Source organism: Phyllobates terribilis, unplaced genomic scaffold (assembly GCF_046119375.1).
Source record: "Phyllobates terribilis strain yellow unplaced genomic scaffold, ASM4611937v1 Scaffold_3__8_contigs__length_932513732, whole genome shotgun sequence".
In the NCBI taxonomy this organism is placed as follows: domain Eukaryota; kingdom Metazoa; phylum Chordata; class Amphibia; order Anura; family Dendrobatidae; genus Phyllobates; species Phyllobates terribilis.
Genome location: NW_027362763.1, coordinates 685,141,615 through 685,157,066, shown reverse-complemented (window position 1 = coordinate 685,157,066; position 15,452 = coordinate 685,141,615). Strand labels below are relative to the sequence as shown.

Sequence of the window (15,452 nt, the reverse complement as noted above, 5' to 3'; positions counted from 1 at the left end):
CAAGCTGCAGAACCAAATGTTTAAAAAGAAGTCCATAGCCTTGGGATGTGCCATAACAACAGGATAGGTGATAAGTGACTGATATATGGGGAGTCCAACCACTCAGACCCTTTACAATCCCAAGAAAGAGGCTCTGGGGTCTCCCATCGAGATGAAGTGATGGAGGAACATGAGCACCACTGCCCCATTTATTGCCTTCAGGCTCTGTACTCGTCTGTTTAGTCCCATAGACAATGAATGCAGTGGTGGGGCATATGTTTCATCCAAACGGCAGCCCCAATACCCACATAGGACCCCGTCTATAGTGAACATAGACTGTATATACAGTACTCATAGATAATAGGTCAACTCTTACTCTGTCCAAATCCACCATTTCCGCTCATGAAGTTGATGAATGCTTCTAGAATTGTACACAGGTTCATCACCAGCACCAGGTCTTGTACTGGGAACGCTAAGTTGTCTTTACGCTTACGAATGAATCTGATTCCCTCATCCACGCTCTTGTTGAGCAGCAACGTCAAATATTGGACACCGTCTGTAGGGACTTTGTTGGATATTTTCATCAGCCAAGTCTTGACAAAGGGTCGCCACCCTAGATCCACTGGATCCTATTAAGGAGGATTAGAAATAGCCAATTACTGGACAAATCAAGGATCTGATCATAGAGAAACCTCTCCAGTAGACCACTGCTATGAGATGACCTCCGCCATAACTTAAGGGTTTTGCATCCCTTCTCTGAGGAGACCACTCCTTGTTCAGAAGGCATTAGTGCACAGATGAATGGCATGTGACCCAAGAAACAATGGAAGGAGGTGGTGGGCAACAGAAACTACCCAACAAGACTAAAGAAATGCCGACCAATATACGTAGACACTGATGGAGACTGTCATGAACATGGGTCATCTCTTGGCCAACTTTAGGGATGGTAATCCAGGAAAGGGGACTCCCGATTTCACCTTATCACTGCTGTTCAGACCAAACTGATGAACCGTTACTGACATTACCAGGAATACCCTTTATATACAATCCCAGTATTCTCACCATATACACCATGGCACAGCGGCTGACAGTAGCGGGGCTGGCTTGGGTCAGACTGTCCACCTCAAATATCATCCTCATCCTCTGTGGAAGACGGATTCTTTCACTGTTGGCCAAACAAAGTGTCCTTGTGTCATCTAGGACTGTGTTCAGATTCTCCACCCATAATGTGTCCACTGGACCGTCCAGGATTATCCAGTACCAGTCTGGGTCACCTAAACAGGACAACGCAAGGCAAGTTACCCAGAACTCAGGATCAGTAATGTATGCACACAGTGACTGCACCAGCAGAATATTGAGTGCAGCTCTGGAGTATAATACAGGATGTAACTCAGGATCAGTAATGTAATGTATGTACACAGTGACTGCACCAGCAGAATAGTGAGTGCAGCTCTGGAGTATAATACAGGATGTAACTCAGGATCAGTAATGTAATGTATGTACACAGTGAATGCACCAGCAGAATAGTGAGTGCAGCTCTGGAGTATAATACAGGATATAACTCAGGATCAGTAATGTAATGTATGTACACAGTGACTCAACTTCATATGGAAGTTGATCTTTCATAGTAGTATTATCTTTGCGCTTCCTTATGAAGTGATAATGACGGTTCTGACAACAGACTTCTATGTAGAAGAAATCCAGAAATGAAATACTTTTACCTTTAGAAGCAGATGATCCATCTTCCATATATTCATCATTATGGACATCACCTGAATGTTGCTGCTCCTCGTTCCTGTTCCCCTGCTACAAATAACAGGACACCATATTAGCGGGGGCTCTGGTCTGTGTTACCTGCACTGACACCATATTAGCGGGGGCTCTGGTCTGTGTTACATGCACTGACATCATATTAGCGGGGGCTCTGGTCTGTGTTACCCGCACTGACACCATATTAGCGGCGGCTCTGGTCTGTGTTACCTGCACTGACACCATATTAGCGGGGGCTCTGGTCTGTGTTACCTGCACTGACACCATATTAGCGGGGGCTCTGGTCCATGTTACCTGCACTGACACCATATTAACGGGGACTCTGGTCCATGTTACCTGCACTGACACCATATTAGCGGGGGCTCTGGTCTGCGTTACCTGCACTGACACCATATTAGCGGGGGCTCTGGTCTGTGTTACCCGCACTGACACCATATTAGCGGGGGCTCTGGTCTGTGTTACCTGCACTGACACCATATTAGCGGGGGCTCTGGTCTGTGTTACCTGCACTGACACCATATTAGCGGGGGCTCTGGTCTGTGTTACCTGCACTGACACCATATTAGCGGGGGCTCTGGTCTGTGTTACCTGCACTGACACCATATTAGCAGGGGCTCTGGTCTGTGTTACCTGCACTGACACAATACACATATGGCCTGAGAACGTCATATAACACAGGGGAGCGGGACGAGGGGCTGGGGCAGTGGGGGAGCGCACCGCGCAGCTGACACTCGCCCACTATTATCTAATACCGTATACGGCACCTGTGGCGGGGTCCGGCCCGATGGCATGGCTCCTCTCTCTCTGGCTGAGTGTTGAGTGAAGGCCCGTACAGCGGAGGCCAGGAGGCCGTCCGACCACTCCATGGTGTTGGGGTTGATCTCTCCGTACAGCTCCCCCAGGGTCACACACTTGGGGTTTATGACAAACGTCTCCACTTTCTGTTTTCTTGCGACCATCTTGAAAATCAAAAATACGAAGACATGACCAAGTACACAGTAAAAAGCCGCCTGATATCCATGTAATACCGGCCCCCGGGGGCCAGTGTCACGTTACACTGCTAAAATGGGTCGCAAACACGGTATCAGTGCTAGTGTCCCCATAACAGTGTCCCCATAACAATACCAGCCCTACAGTGTCCCCATAACAGTGCCAGCCACAGTGACTCCATAACAGTGACTGCATAACGGTACCAGTCCTATTGTCCCCATAACAGTGACAGCCACAGTGACTCCATAATGGTACCAGTCCTAGTGTCCTCATAACAGTGCCAGCCACAGTGACTCCATAACGGTACCAGTCCTATTGTCCCCATAACAGTGCCAACCACAGTGACTCCATAACGGTACCAGTCCTAGTGTCCGCATAACAGTGCCAGTCACAGTGACTCCATAATGGTACCAGTCCTAGTGTCCGCATATCAGTGCCAGCCACAGTGACTCCATAATGGTACCAGTCCTAGTGTCCCAATAACGGTACCAATCCTACAGTGTCTCCATAACAGTGCCAACCACAGTGACTACATAACGGTACCAGTCCTACAGTGTCCCCATAACAGTGCCAACCACAGTGACTCCATAACAGTACCAGTCCTACAGTGTCCCCATAACAGTGCCAGCCACAGTGACTCCATAACAATACCAATCCTAGTGTCTCCATAACCGTGCCAACCACAGTGAATCCATAACAGTACCAGTCTTACAGTGTCCCCATAACAGTGCCAGTCACACACTGACTCCATAACGGTATTAGTCCTAGGGTCCTCATAACAGTGTCAACAACAGTGACTCCATAACGGTACCAATCCTAGTGTCCCCATATCAGTGCCAGGCGCAGTTCTCCCACACCAGTAGGAGGCGGCCGCTCCTATGTCACCTACTAGAGCCGCTCCGCTTTTCTATGATGTGCGGAGCAGACGTCTGTCCTGCCGGTTGAACATTCGGTAGACACCCCACAAAAAGCAGGATTTACCCCCCCGAGTCAGGATCAGCTCACAGACAACACAACATACACCTGAGGCGGGTGAGGAGATATATATATAAACTTCTGTGAAATCAAACTGTCCACTTATGAAGCGACACTGATTGACAATCAATTTCACATGCTGTTGTGCAAATGGAATAGACAATAGATGGAAATTATTGGCAATTATCAAGACACCCTCAATAAAGGAGTGGTTCTGCAGGTGGGGACCACAGACCACATCTCAGTACCAATGCTTTCTGGCTGATTGTTTGGTCACTTTTGAATGTTGGTTGTGCTTTCACACTCGTGGTAACATGAGACGGACTCTACAACCCACAGAAGTTGCTCAGGTAGTGCAGCTCATCCAGGATAGCACATCAATGCGAGCTGTGGCAAGAAGGTTTGCTGTGTCTGTCAGACTGGTGTCCAGAGGCTGGAGGCGCTACCAGGAGACAGGCCAGTACACCAGGAGACGTGAAGGAGGCCGTAGGAGGGCAACAACCCAGCAGCAGAACCGCTACCTCCACCTTTGTGCAAGGAGGAACAGGAGGAGCACTGCCAGAGCCCTGCAAAATGACCTCCAGCAGGCCACAAATGTGCATGTGTCTGCACAAACAGATACCGACTCCATGAGGGTGGTATGAGGGCCCGACGTCCACAGATGGGGGTTGTGCTCACAGCCCAACACCGTGCAGGACGCTTGGCATTTGCCACAGAACAACAGGATTGGCAAAGTCGCCACTGGCACCCTGTGCTCTTCACAGATGAAAGCAGGTTCACACTGAGCACATGTGACAGACGTGACAGAGTCTGGAGACGCCGTGGAGAGCGATCTGCTGCCTGCAACATCCTTCAGCATGACCGGTTTGGCAGTGGGTCAGTAATGGTGTGGGGTGGCATTTCTTTGGAGGGCCGCACAGCCCTCCATGTGCTCGCCAGAGGTAGCCTGACTGCCATTAGGTACCGAGATGAGATCCTCAGACCCCTTGTGAGACCATATGATGGTGCGGTTGGCCTTGGGTTCCTCCTAATGCAGGACAATGCCAGACCTCATGCGGCTGGAGTGTGTTAGCAGTTCCTGCAAGATGAAGGCATTGAAGCTATGGACTGGCCGGCCCGTTCCCCAGACCTGAATCCGATTGAGCACATCTGGGACATCATGTCTCGCTCCATCCACCAACGTCACGTTGCACCACAGACTGTCCAGGAGTTGGCGGATGCTTTAGTCCAGGTCTGGGAGGAGATCCCACAGGAGACCATCCGCAACCTCATCAGGAGCATGTCCAGGCGTTGTAGGGAGGTCATACAGGCACGTGGAGGCCACACACAATACTGAGACTCATTGTGACTTGTTTTAAGGACATTAGATCAAAGTTGGATCAGCCTGTAGGGTGTTTTTCCACTTTAATTTTGGGGGTGACTCCAAATCCAGGCCTCCATTGGTTAATAAATGTGATTTCCATTGATGATTTTTGTGTGATTTTGTTGTCAGCACATTCAACTTTGTACAGAACAAAGTATTCAATGAGAATATTTCATTCATTCAGATCTAGGATGTGTTATTTGAGTGTTCCCTTTATTCTTTTGAGCAGTGTATATATATATATATATATATATATATATATATATATATATATATATATATATATATATATATATATATATATATATATATATATATATATATATATATATATATAGTCCCGCGTCCCGTCACGGCTCAGCTGTTCTCCCGGCTTCTATACTTCCTTCTCTCTCCAACATTCTCATCGCTCCTTAGCTCCTCCTCCTCGGGGGGGGGGGGAGGGGCTGATCATCTCTTCTTAGTGCATAAATTAAATTATATATTCACCTCGAGCTCACAATCAGTGTCACACCATGCTTCCCAATGCTCACAGGCTGCTGCTTTAACCACTGAGCTACAGCTCATAATGATAAAGATAGGAGATTTTGGTATCTTGACTCTACATTGCAGAGTATACAGCTCCTTAGAAATACACTGTAGATATAACAATGTATTTTTATGGTGGTGGCTGTATACTGTATACTGAGGTGAATATTTATCTTCTTCCTATAAGGCTATAAGCCTACGCTTCGTAATGGCAGCGTTTTGGACACAGCTCACCGGCGCTGCGTGGATTTACAAGCCGCAGCACGTCAGTTTGTGTTGTGGAGACGCTGGTCTCCACTATGAAATTTCCATAATAGAACGTCATTAGATGCGGGAACTCCACATGGTTCAATGAGCACATGCGGATTTACCTGAGTGATTATTACGCAGCGTTTTGGACGCAGCGAGAATACGCTGAGTCCAAAGCGCTGCTGTTCCTGATCATGGTAATGTAGCCTAAAAGTATTAAAAATAATAAGCAATTACAACATTTTTTTTTGTGTCTACTCAGGTCTTGAACTCACAAACCTACACACATTACAGATAGATGGGAGCTTTAGTGTGCGGAGCAGAATTCCATGTACTCGATCTGTGCTGCAGAATCTGACTATAGGCTACTAGGAATACATTGCTGTGTACAATGTATGGATTTTTATTCTGCAGGGAGAATCAGGGTATGTGCCCACGATGCGTACCACCCTGCGGCCGCGATGCTCCGGAATAGTCGCAGGCGGCTTCCACTCAATATGCAAATGAACGGCGCCATTTTTTTTTTTTTTTAAAATGTCACCTTCGGACTTTCCTTATAGAGGTTAGGTCTATGGAGAAAGCCAGCATGTGAACCCGCAAGAGAAATTGACGAAACTGACATGCTGCGGTCTGGAAAGACGCGCCGCATGTCAGTTTCCGCTGGTGATCCGCAGGTGCATGGGGATGCATAGTGGACATGGGATTTCTACACGTCTACGCCCTGCAGTCTATGGAATCTGCTGAATGCCCCTCATTACCAGCGCCCCTCTGACAACTCCTCCAGGTGGGGCGAGAAAGAAATAGTAAATGGGTGTGGATTGGGGTGTGGCCAAAATTTGCTGCACAGCGCTACGCGCACCACATGATGTGTAACCTCTTTCTGTTCTTCAAAAGTTGGGAGGTATGGAAGCTGTCAGGGAATAATCTGAGCTCCTCCGTCACCACTTCCATGACTTCATTAGGTGTTTTCCCCTTTGCGGACACTTACTGGCGGAGCGCTGCCCTCTGCTGCAGGTGAGGGGAAGTGCAGCAAGGTCTTCTCCAAAATCCTCCGCACTGTGGTCTTCCCTCCTCCTGTGGGGCCCACGAGCATCACGCCGTGCCGAGCCTGAGAGTCATTCCGAGAAGAGAACTTTATTTAAAGAGGAAATAAACTTTCATTCTATTTTCATGATTCTGTCCGGCATAGAAAGGTATGAAAGTTAGAAAATCACTTTATAAGGGGATTTATCGTCATTCCAGGAAAAGGAAATGTTGTGGACACGAACTGTAGTCTGGAGATATTCATATACCTCTATGGGAGAGAACATTTTACAGAAAGGGGGAGGAGGAGGTGAGCTGTGACATCACCTATGGTAAATGGTGGATCCTATGTTATCTACTGTATATAGAGGTGTTATCAGTCATTACACAGGAGGGGGAGGAGGGGAGCTGTGATATCACCTATTGTGAATGATGGATCCTGTGTTATCTACTGTATATAGAGGTGTTATCAGTCATTGTACAGGAGGAGGAGGTGAGCTGTGACATCACCTATGGTAAATGGTGGATCCTATGTTATCTACTGTATATAGAGGTGTTATCAGTCATTACACAGGAGGGGGAGGAGGGGAGCTGTGATATCACCTATTGTGAATGATGGATCCTGTGTTATCTACTGTATATAGAGCTTTTATTAGTCATTGTACAGGAGGAGAAGGTGAGCTGTAACATCACCTATTGTGAATGGTGGATTCTGTGTTATCTACAATATAAAGCGGAGTTATCAGTCATTGCACAGGAGGAGGAGGAGGAGGTGAGCTGTAATATCACCTATTGTGGATGGTGGGTCCTGTGTTATATACTGTATATAGAGGTGTTCTCAGTCATTGTACAGGAGGAGAAGGTGAGTTGTGACATCACCTATTGTGGATGGTGGATCCTGTGTTATATACTGTACATAGAGGTGTTATCAGTCATTGTACAGGAGGAGGAGAATGTGAGCTGTGATATCACCTATTGTGGATGGTGGATCCTGTGTTATATACTGTATATAGGGGTGTTATCAGACAATTATCCGTAGTTTCTCTCTTTGACCTTCCCTCTCTCTTACCACAATCTGGTGATAGAGCTGGATCACCTTCTCCGTCTGACTTTCCCATTGCTGCAGACATAGTTCCTCCACAGATGCAGCGATGGCGCCCTGCAACACATACAGGAAGACACCGGAAACGTCAGAGCAGAAAGTGGCTGTAATAAATGACAGTGTCGGTGCGCGGCTGAGCCGAGACTGGTAATGAGGGTGTGGAACCGATTACAGGGATGAAAAAAAACAAAACGGCTAGAACAAAGCGAGGCTCAGTTTGCTGTAAAGTCAGATTTGTAGACGCCCTGAGTCCTCCCAGGTGGATGAATAAGAACAACAGATGCATCCGGAAGATAAATGGGAACATCAGGACTTTTTTTTGTGGATCTGGAAACATTGTGAGGCATAGAACAATTCACAGCCTATAAATAGAGGGGGAGGACGTCGCTTTGTCACGATCCTTCTTGGAGAAGCAGTAAAGGTCGATTCTGGAAACAATGAGGAACTTTGGAACAGGGAGATCTCTTATGTGTGTGCTGGCACTGATACACGGGGAGCAAAACTGCGGGATGGTGACACATACAGCAGCGTGTCGTGTGGTGCTATGGGACAAGACTAAATAGCTTCCATTTCAGTAAAGCAGATCTATAGCATTTAAATTTGTTAGTCACAGCTGAAAAAACTTCAACTGTGGTGTAAGGGGGGCGCCAATGAGCCACTTTGACTTGGCCAGGGCATTTACATGCAGGCTATGGCTCTAGGGTCACAGCGATGGTAGATGTGTGATGTGTCCTACTGTCACTGTAATAAGGGCACTTTCATAAAATACTCAAATAATATCGCCATATAGTGCACGAATTATACAAAGGGTGATAGTTCATGTTGTGATGATGTCACAACATGTCAGACATAGGGCTAAGACGTAGGAATACAGACCATAATTATCATTACATCATCACATTACACTGTGACAACATTGCAGTACAATTAAAAGAATACATGTGACATCATCATAGTAATAGAAAGGCCAAAACCATTGTGACATCATCGCAGTAGAATCTAAGTACTCATATGACATCGTTAAAGCAGAAATAAGTCTAACACCATTGTGACATCATCGTACTGGAACCCAAGTATCTATGTGACATCATTGTAGTAGAACGAAGTCTAGCACCAGTGTGACATCATCACAGTACAACCCAAGTAAGTATCCATGTGACATCATCATGGTAGAACTCAGTCCACAATCATTGTGACATCATCAGAGTAGAATCCAAGTATCTACGTGACATCATAATTGTAAAGGACAGTCCAAAACCATTGCAACATGATCACTGCATGAACGTAGGCGTAGGCACACAAACCACAATTATCATTACATCATCACAGTGCCTTGTGATATCATTACAGTAGAGCACAAGTATCCATGTGACATCATCATAGTAAAAGGCAGTCTAAAAACATTGTGACATCATAGTAGTAGAATCCAAGTAAGTATCCACGTGACATCATCACAGTAAAATCCAAGTATCTATGTGACATCATCATTGTTAAAGACAGTCCAAAACCATTGTGACATCATCACAGAACTAAGACATAGGAATACAGACCACAATTATCATTACATCATCACAATGTATTGTGACATCATCACAGTAGAACACAAGTATCCATGTGACATCATCATAGCAGAACTCAGTTCAATACCATTGTGACATCATAATAGTAGAACCAAAGTATCCATGTGACATCATCATAGTAAAAGACAGTCTAAAACCATTGTGACATCATCGTAGTAGAATCCAAGTAAGTATCCAAGTGACATCATCATAGTGGATCCCAAGTATTAATGTGACATCACAGTAGTAGAACTCAGTCTAGCACATTGTGACATCATCACAACAGAACCAAAGTCAGTATAATTGTGACATCATCACGACTGAACTCAGACCAGCAAGACTGTGACATTATCACAGTAAAACACCATGACAGTAAAGAATAGACCAGTATCGTCACTGTAAATCCCAGGCCAGGACCACTGTGGCTTACTTAATACAGCCATATATTTCCAATTAATACCAACATACACTACATAAATAAAACCTCCATTGTGTCACAAAACTGGACAAGGCGGGGGGTGAACTGGTCAATTGCCCAATGTCCCCATTTACTGAGAGAATAGGGATCCCGTGAGCAAATTACAGCCACATATAGCAGTGTACCGGTGTAATATTTGCAAAACGATATGGCAGTATTGTAGGAAATTGAATTGGGTATTATTTGTATATTATGTGTAGACTATATGGTAGTATTCCATATGCGGTATACTCAGTATGGCGGTGTTATGTGCTTCCATAATGAGAAAAGGAGACAAGCAGGAGGAGAGGAAACAACTTTACTCACTTCCCATTCATTTCCATCATTTTACCTCTAATTGTTCAGTGTTTGCTTTCTGATAGTTGACTCCTGGAAACAGGTCGGCCATTATGTTTTCAAACAGTATCACGTCTTCAGCCAAAAATTTGGGCAAGTTTGCTTCTTTGAGGGCACTGATTATTATCAACGTTTCCTTCTCCGGGGAAAGTCTCAACTTCTTCTCTCTGATTACACAGTAAATTCGTTAGCGGTGCAGGATCATAAAATAAATCATGATATAATTGTGATACATAAACCATAAGTTTAAGACATAGGAAGAAACAATAACGGTGTGAATGAATAAAGGGACACTCCAACAATACATGAAATCGCTTGCACCACCATCTGACTAAGAGATGCAGGGCTAAAGCACAGGCGAGGCGACAGAGATGCAGGACTAAAGCACAGGAGAGGCGACAGAGATGCAGGACTAATGCACAGGAGAGGCGACAGAGATGCAGGACTAATGCACAGGAGAGGCGACAGAGATGCAGGACTAATGCACAAGAGAGGCGACAGAGATGCAGGACTAAAGCACAGGAGAGGCGACAGAGATGCAGGACTAAAGCACAGGAGAGGCGACAGAGATGCAGGACTAATGCACAGGAGAGGCGACAGAGATGCAGGACTAATGCACAGGAGAGGCGACAGAGATGCAGGACTAATGCACAGGAGAGGCGACAGAGATGCAGGACTAATGCACAGGAGAGGCGACAGAGATGCAGGACTAAAGCACAGGAGAGGCGACAGAGATGCAGGACTAAAGCACAGGAGAGGCGACAGAGATGCAGGACTAATGCACAGGAGAGGCGACAGAGATGCAGGACTAATGCACAGGAGAGGCGACAGAGATGCAGGACTAATGCACAGGAGAGGCGACAGAGATGCAGGACTAATGCACAGGAGAGGCGACAGAGATGCAGGACTAATGCACAGGAGAGGCGACAGAGATGCAGGACTAATGCACAGGAGAGGCGACAGAGATGCAGGACTAATGCACAGGAGAGGCGACAGAGATGCAGGACTAATGCACAGGAGAGGCGACAGAGATGCAGGACTAATGCACAGGAGAGGCGACAGAGATGCAGGACTAATGCACAAAAGAGGTGGCAGAGATGCAGGACTAATGCACAGGAGAAGCAACAGAGATGCAGGACTAATGCACAGGAGAGGTGGCAGAAACGCAGGACTAAAGCACAGGAGAAGCGACATAGATGCAGGGTAATGCACAGGAGAGGCGACAGAGATGCAGGACTAATGCACAGGAGGGCGAAAGAGATGCAGGACTAATGCACAAAAGAGGTGGCAGAGATGCAGGACTAATGCACAGGAGAAGCAACAGAGATGCAAGACTAATGCACAGGAGTGGCAACAGACTGTGCCAGCGATCAAGTCACAGGCAGTGTGTATCAGTGTGCGTATAATATTATATATATATATATATATATATATATATATATATATATATATATATATATATATATATATATATATATATATATATATATATATATATATATATATATATATATATACAGTACAGACCAAAAGTTTGGACACACCTCATTTACAGATTTTTCTGTATTTTCATGACTATGAAAATTGTACATTCACACTGAAGGCATCAAAACTATGAATTAGCACATGTGTAATTATATACTTAACAAAAAAGTGTGAAACAACTGAAAATATGTCTTATATTCTAGGTTCTTCAAAGTAGCCACCTTTTGCTTTGATGACTGCTTTGCACACTCTTGGCATTCTCTTGATGAGCTCCAAGAGGTAGTCACCGGAAATGATCTTCCAACAGTCTTGAAGGAGTTCCCAGAGATGCTTAGCACTTGTTGGCCCTTTTGCCTTCACTCTGCGGTCCAGCTCACCCCAAACCATCTCGATTGTGTTCAGGTCTGGTGACTGTGGAGGCCAGGTCGTCTGGCGTAGCACCCCATCATTCTCCTCCTTGGTCAAATAGCCCTTACACAGCCTGGAGGTGTGTTTGGGGTCATTGTCCTGTTGAAAAATAAATGATGGTCCAACTAAACGCAAACCGGATGGAATAGCATGCCGCTGCAAGATGCTGTGGTAGCCATGCTGGTTCAGTATGCCTTCAATTTTGAATAAATCCCCAGCAGTGTCACCAGCAAAGCACCCCCACACCATCACACCTCCTCCTCCATGCTTCACGGTGGGAACCAGGCATGTAGAGTCCATCCGTTCACCTTTTCTGCGTCGCACAAAGACACAGTGGTTGGAACCAAAGATCTCAAATTTGGACTCCTCAGACCAAAGCACAGATTTCCACTGGTCTAATGTCCATTCCTTGTGTTCTTTAGCCCAAACAAGTCTCTTCTGCTTGTTGCCTGTCCTTAGCAGTGGTTTCCTAGCAGCTATTTTACCATGAAGGCCTGCTGCACAAAGTCTCCTCTTAATAGTTGTTGTAGAGATGTGTCTGCTGCTAGAACTCTGTGTGGCATTGACCTGGTCTCTAATCTGAGCTGCTGTTAACCTGCGATTTCTGAGGCTGGTGACTCGGATAAACTTATCCTCAGAAGCAGAGGTGACTCTTGGTCTTCCTTTCCTGGGGCGGTCCTCATGTGAGCCAGTTTCTTTGTAGCGCTTGATGGTTTTTGCAACTGCACTTGGGGACACTTTCAAAGTTTTCCCAATTTTTCGGACTGACTGACCTTCATTTCTTAAAGTAATGATGGCCACTCGTTTTTCTTTACTTACCTGTTTTTTTCTTGCCATAATACAAATTCTAACAGTCTATTCAGTAGGACTATCAGCTGTGTATCCACCTGACTTCTGCACAACACAACTGATGGTCCCAACCCCATTTATAAGGCAAGAAATCCCACTTATTAAACCTGACAGGGCACACCTGTGAAGTGAAAACCATTTCCGGTGACTACCTCTTGAAGCTCATCAAGAGAATGCCAAGAGTGTGCAAAGCAGTCATCAAAGCAAAAGGTGGCTACTTTGAAGAACCTAGAATATAAGACATATTTTCAGTTGTTTCACACTTTTTTGTTAAGTATATAATTCCACATGTGTTAATTCATAGTTTTGATGCCTTCAGTGTGAATGTACAATTTTCATAGTAATGAAAATACAGAAAAATCTTTAAATGAGAAGGTGTGTCCAAACTTTTGGTCTGTACTGTATATATTTATTTATTTTTTTTGCAAAAGTGGCAAAGATAGCAATAGTGACATCGATAATAAAGTTAACATGTCATTTAGACAGTATGGTCGATGAAAACAATAGCAGCATTGTACTGAAAGTGTTCTATTTAAAAAAATGACTCGCCCTGGTAAAGATGTCAGAAAAAAAAAATCATTCCAAAGGCGTCTTCACTCTTCTGTTTTTAATCAGTTCCGGACAATTTTCGCTATATACCAAAACTTATTGTGGTGGGAAATGCTCTCTAAATTACTAAATTTAATTACCGCAATAGTTAAAGGGGCTGTATGTGGGTTTGTTATTGAATCCAATGGGATTTGTATGAATAAAACCATATACAAATAGCTCCCTCTAGTGGTGGCTGCAAGTTCCTAGGCCACCACCATTCCGTTATAACAGACAATAATAGGATTCTAAAAATGTCCCTGTTTTAACCGTGTAGGACACTTAACAATCTAACAGTTATGACCTATCCAGGTGATAGATGAGGACTTGTATAGGGCTGAAAGAGGGCTGAGACCCTTCAGACAAGTAAATCAGACTTGACCCGGTAATCTGCCTTGCTTCGCGGAATTCCGGTGGCCCTGTCAATCTGTTGGCAAAGCAGGAACTTTGTGAAATGTCAGTCCTGCAAAATGGGTACTGGGGCATGAGGCTGTGATGGGAGGGTAGAAATGGCAGGTACAATGCTGCTGACAGTGGGGGAAGGGTGGGAAGGGCAGGCACAATGCTGCTGACAGTGGGGGGGGGTGTGGAAAGGGCAGGCACAATGCTGATGACAGTGGGGGAAGGGTGGGAAGGGCAGGCACAATGCTGCTGACAGTGGGGGAAGGGTGGGAAGGGCAGGCACAATGCTGCTGACAGTGGGGGAAGGGTGGGAAGGGCAGGCACAATGCTGCTGACAGTGGGGGAAGGGTGGGAAGGGCAGGCACAATGCTGCTGACAGTGGGGGAAGGGTGGGAAGGGCAGGCACAATGCTGCTGATAGTGGGGGAAGGGTGGGAAGGGCAGGCACAATGCTGCTGACAGTGGGGGAAGGGTGGGAAGGGCAGGTACAATGCTACTGACAGTGGGGGAAGGGTGGGAAGGGCAGGCACAATGATGCGGACAGTGGGGGGGGTGTGGAAAGGGCAGGCACAATGCTGCTGACAGTGGGGGAGGGTAGAAAGGGCAGGTACAATGCTGCTGACAGTGGGGGAAGGTTGGGAAGGGCAGGCACAATGCTGCTGACAGTGGGGGAAGGGTGGGAAGGGCAGGCACAATGCTGCTGACAGTGGGGGAAGGGTGGGAAGGGCAGGCACAATGCTGCTGACAGTGGGGGAAGGGTGGGAAGGGCAGGCACAATGCTGCTGACAGTGGGGGAAGGGTGGGAAGGGCAGGCACAATGCTGCTGACAGTGGGGGAAGGGTGGGAAGGGCAGGCACAATGCTGCTGACAGTGGGGGAAGGGTGGGAAGGGCAGGCACAATGCTGGTGACAGTGGGGGAAGGGTGGGAAGGGCAGGCACAATGCTGCTGACAGTGGGGGAAGGGTGGGAAGGGCAGGCACAATGCTGATGACAGTGGGGGAAGGGTGGGAAGGGCAGGCACAATGCTGCTGATAGTGGGGGAAGGGTGGGAAGGGCAGGCACAATGCTGCTGACAGTGGGGGAAGGGTGGGAAGGGCAGGTACAATGCTACTGACAGTGGGGGAAGGGTGGGAAGGGCAGGCACAATGATGCGGACAGTGGGGGGGGTGTGGAAAGGGCAGGCACAATGCTGCTGACAGTGGGGGAGGGTAGAAAGGGCAGGTACAATGCTGCTGACAGTGGGGGAAGGTTGGGAAGGGCAGGCACAATGCTGCTGACAGTGGGGGAAGGGTGGGAAGGGCAGGCACAATGCTGCTGACAGTGGGGGAAGGGTGGGAAGGGCAGGCACAATGCTGCTGACAGTGGGGGA

General features: G+C 46.6%; 1 protein-coding gene across 3 annotated transcripts in view; it reads right to left on the bottom strand.

Moving 5' to 3' along the window:
- DNAH14 (dynein axonemal heavy chain 14) overlaps positions 1 to 15,452 on the bottom strand; it is a 281,677-nt gene that overhangs the window by 144,027 nt on the left and 122,198 nt on the right. For all 3 annotated transcript variants that reach the window (XM_073671866.1, XM_073671867.1, XM_073671868.1), the window contains 7 exons: positions 10,348 to 10,519; positions 7,947 to 8,036; positions 6,843 to 6,962; positions 2,514 to 2,708; positions 1,701 to 1,785; positions 1,042 to 1,253; positions 356 to 608 (listed from right to left, as the gene is read on the bottom strand). In XM_073671866.1, coding sequence (XP_073527967.1) covers positions 356 to 608; positions 1,042 to 1,253; positions 1,701 to 1,785; positions 2,514 to 2,708; positions 6,843 to 6,962; positions 7,947 to 8,036; positions 10,348 to 10,519 — 1,127 coding nt within the window. The remainder of the gene's footprint in view (positions 1 to 355; positions 609 to 1,041; positions 1,254 to 1,700; positions 1,786 to 2,513; positions 2,709 to 6,842; positions 6,963 to 7,946; positions 8,037 to 10,347; positions 10,520 to 15,452) is intronic.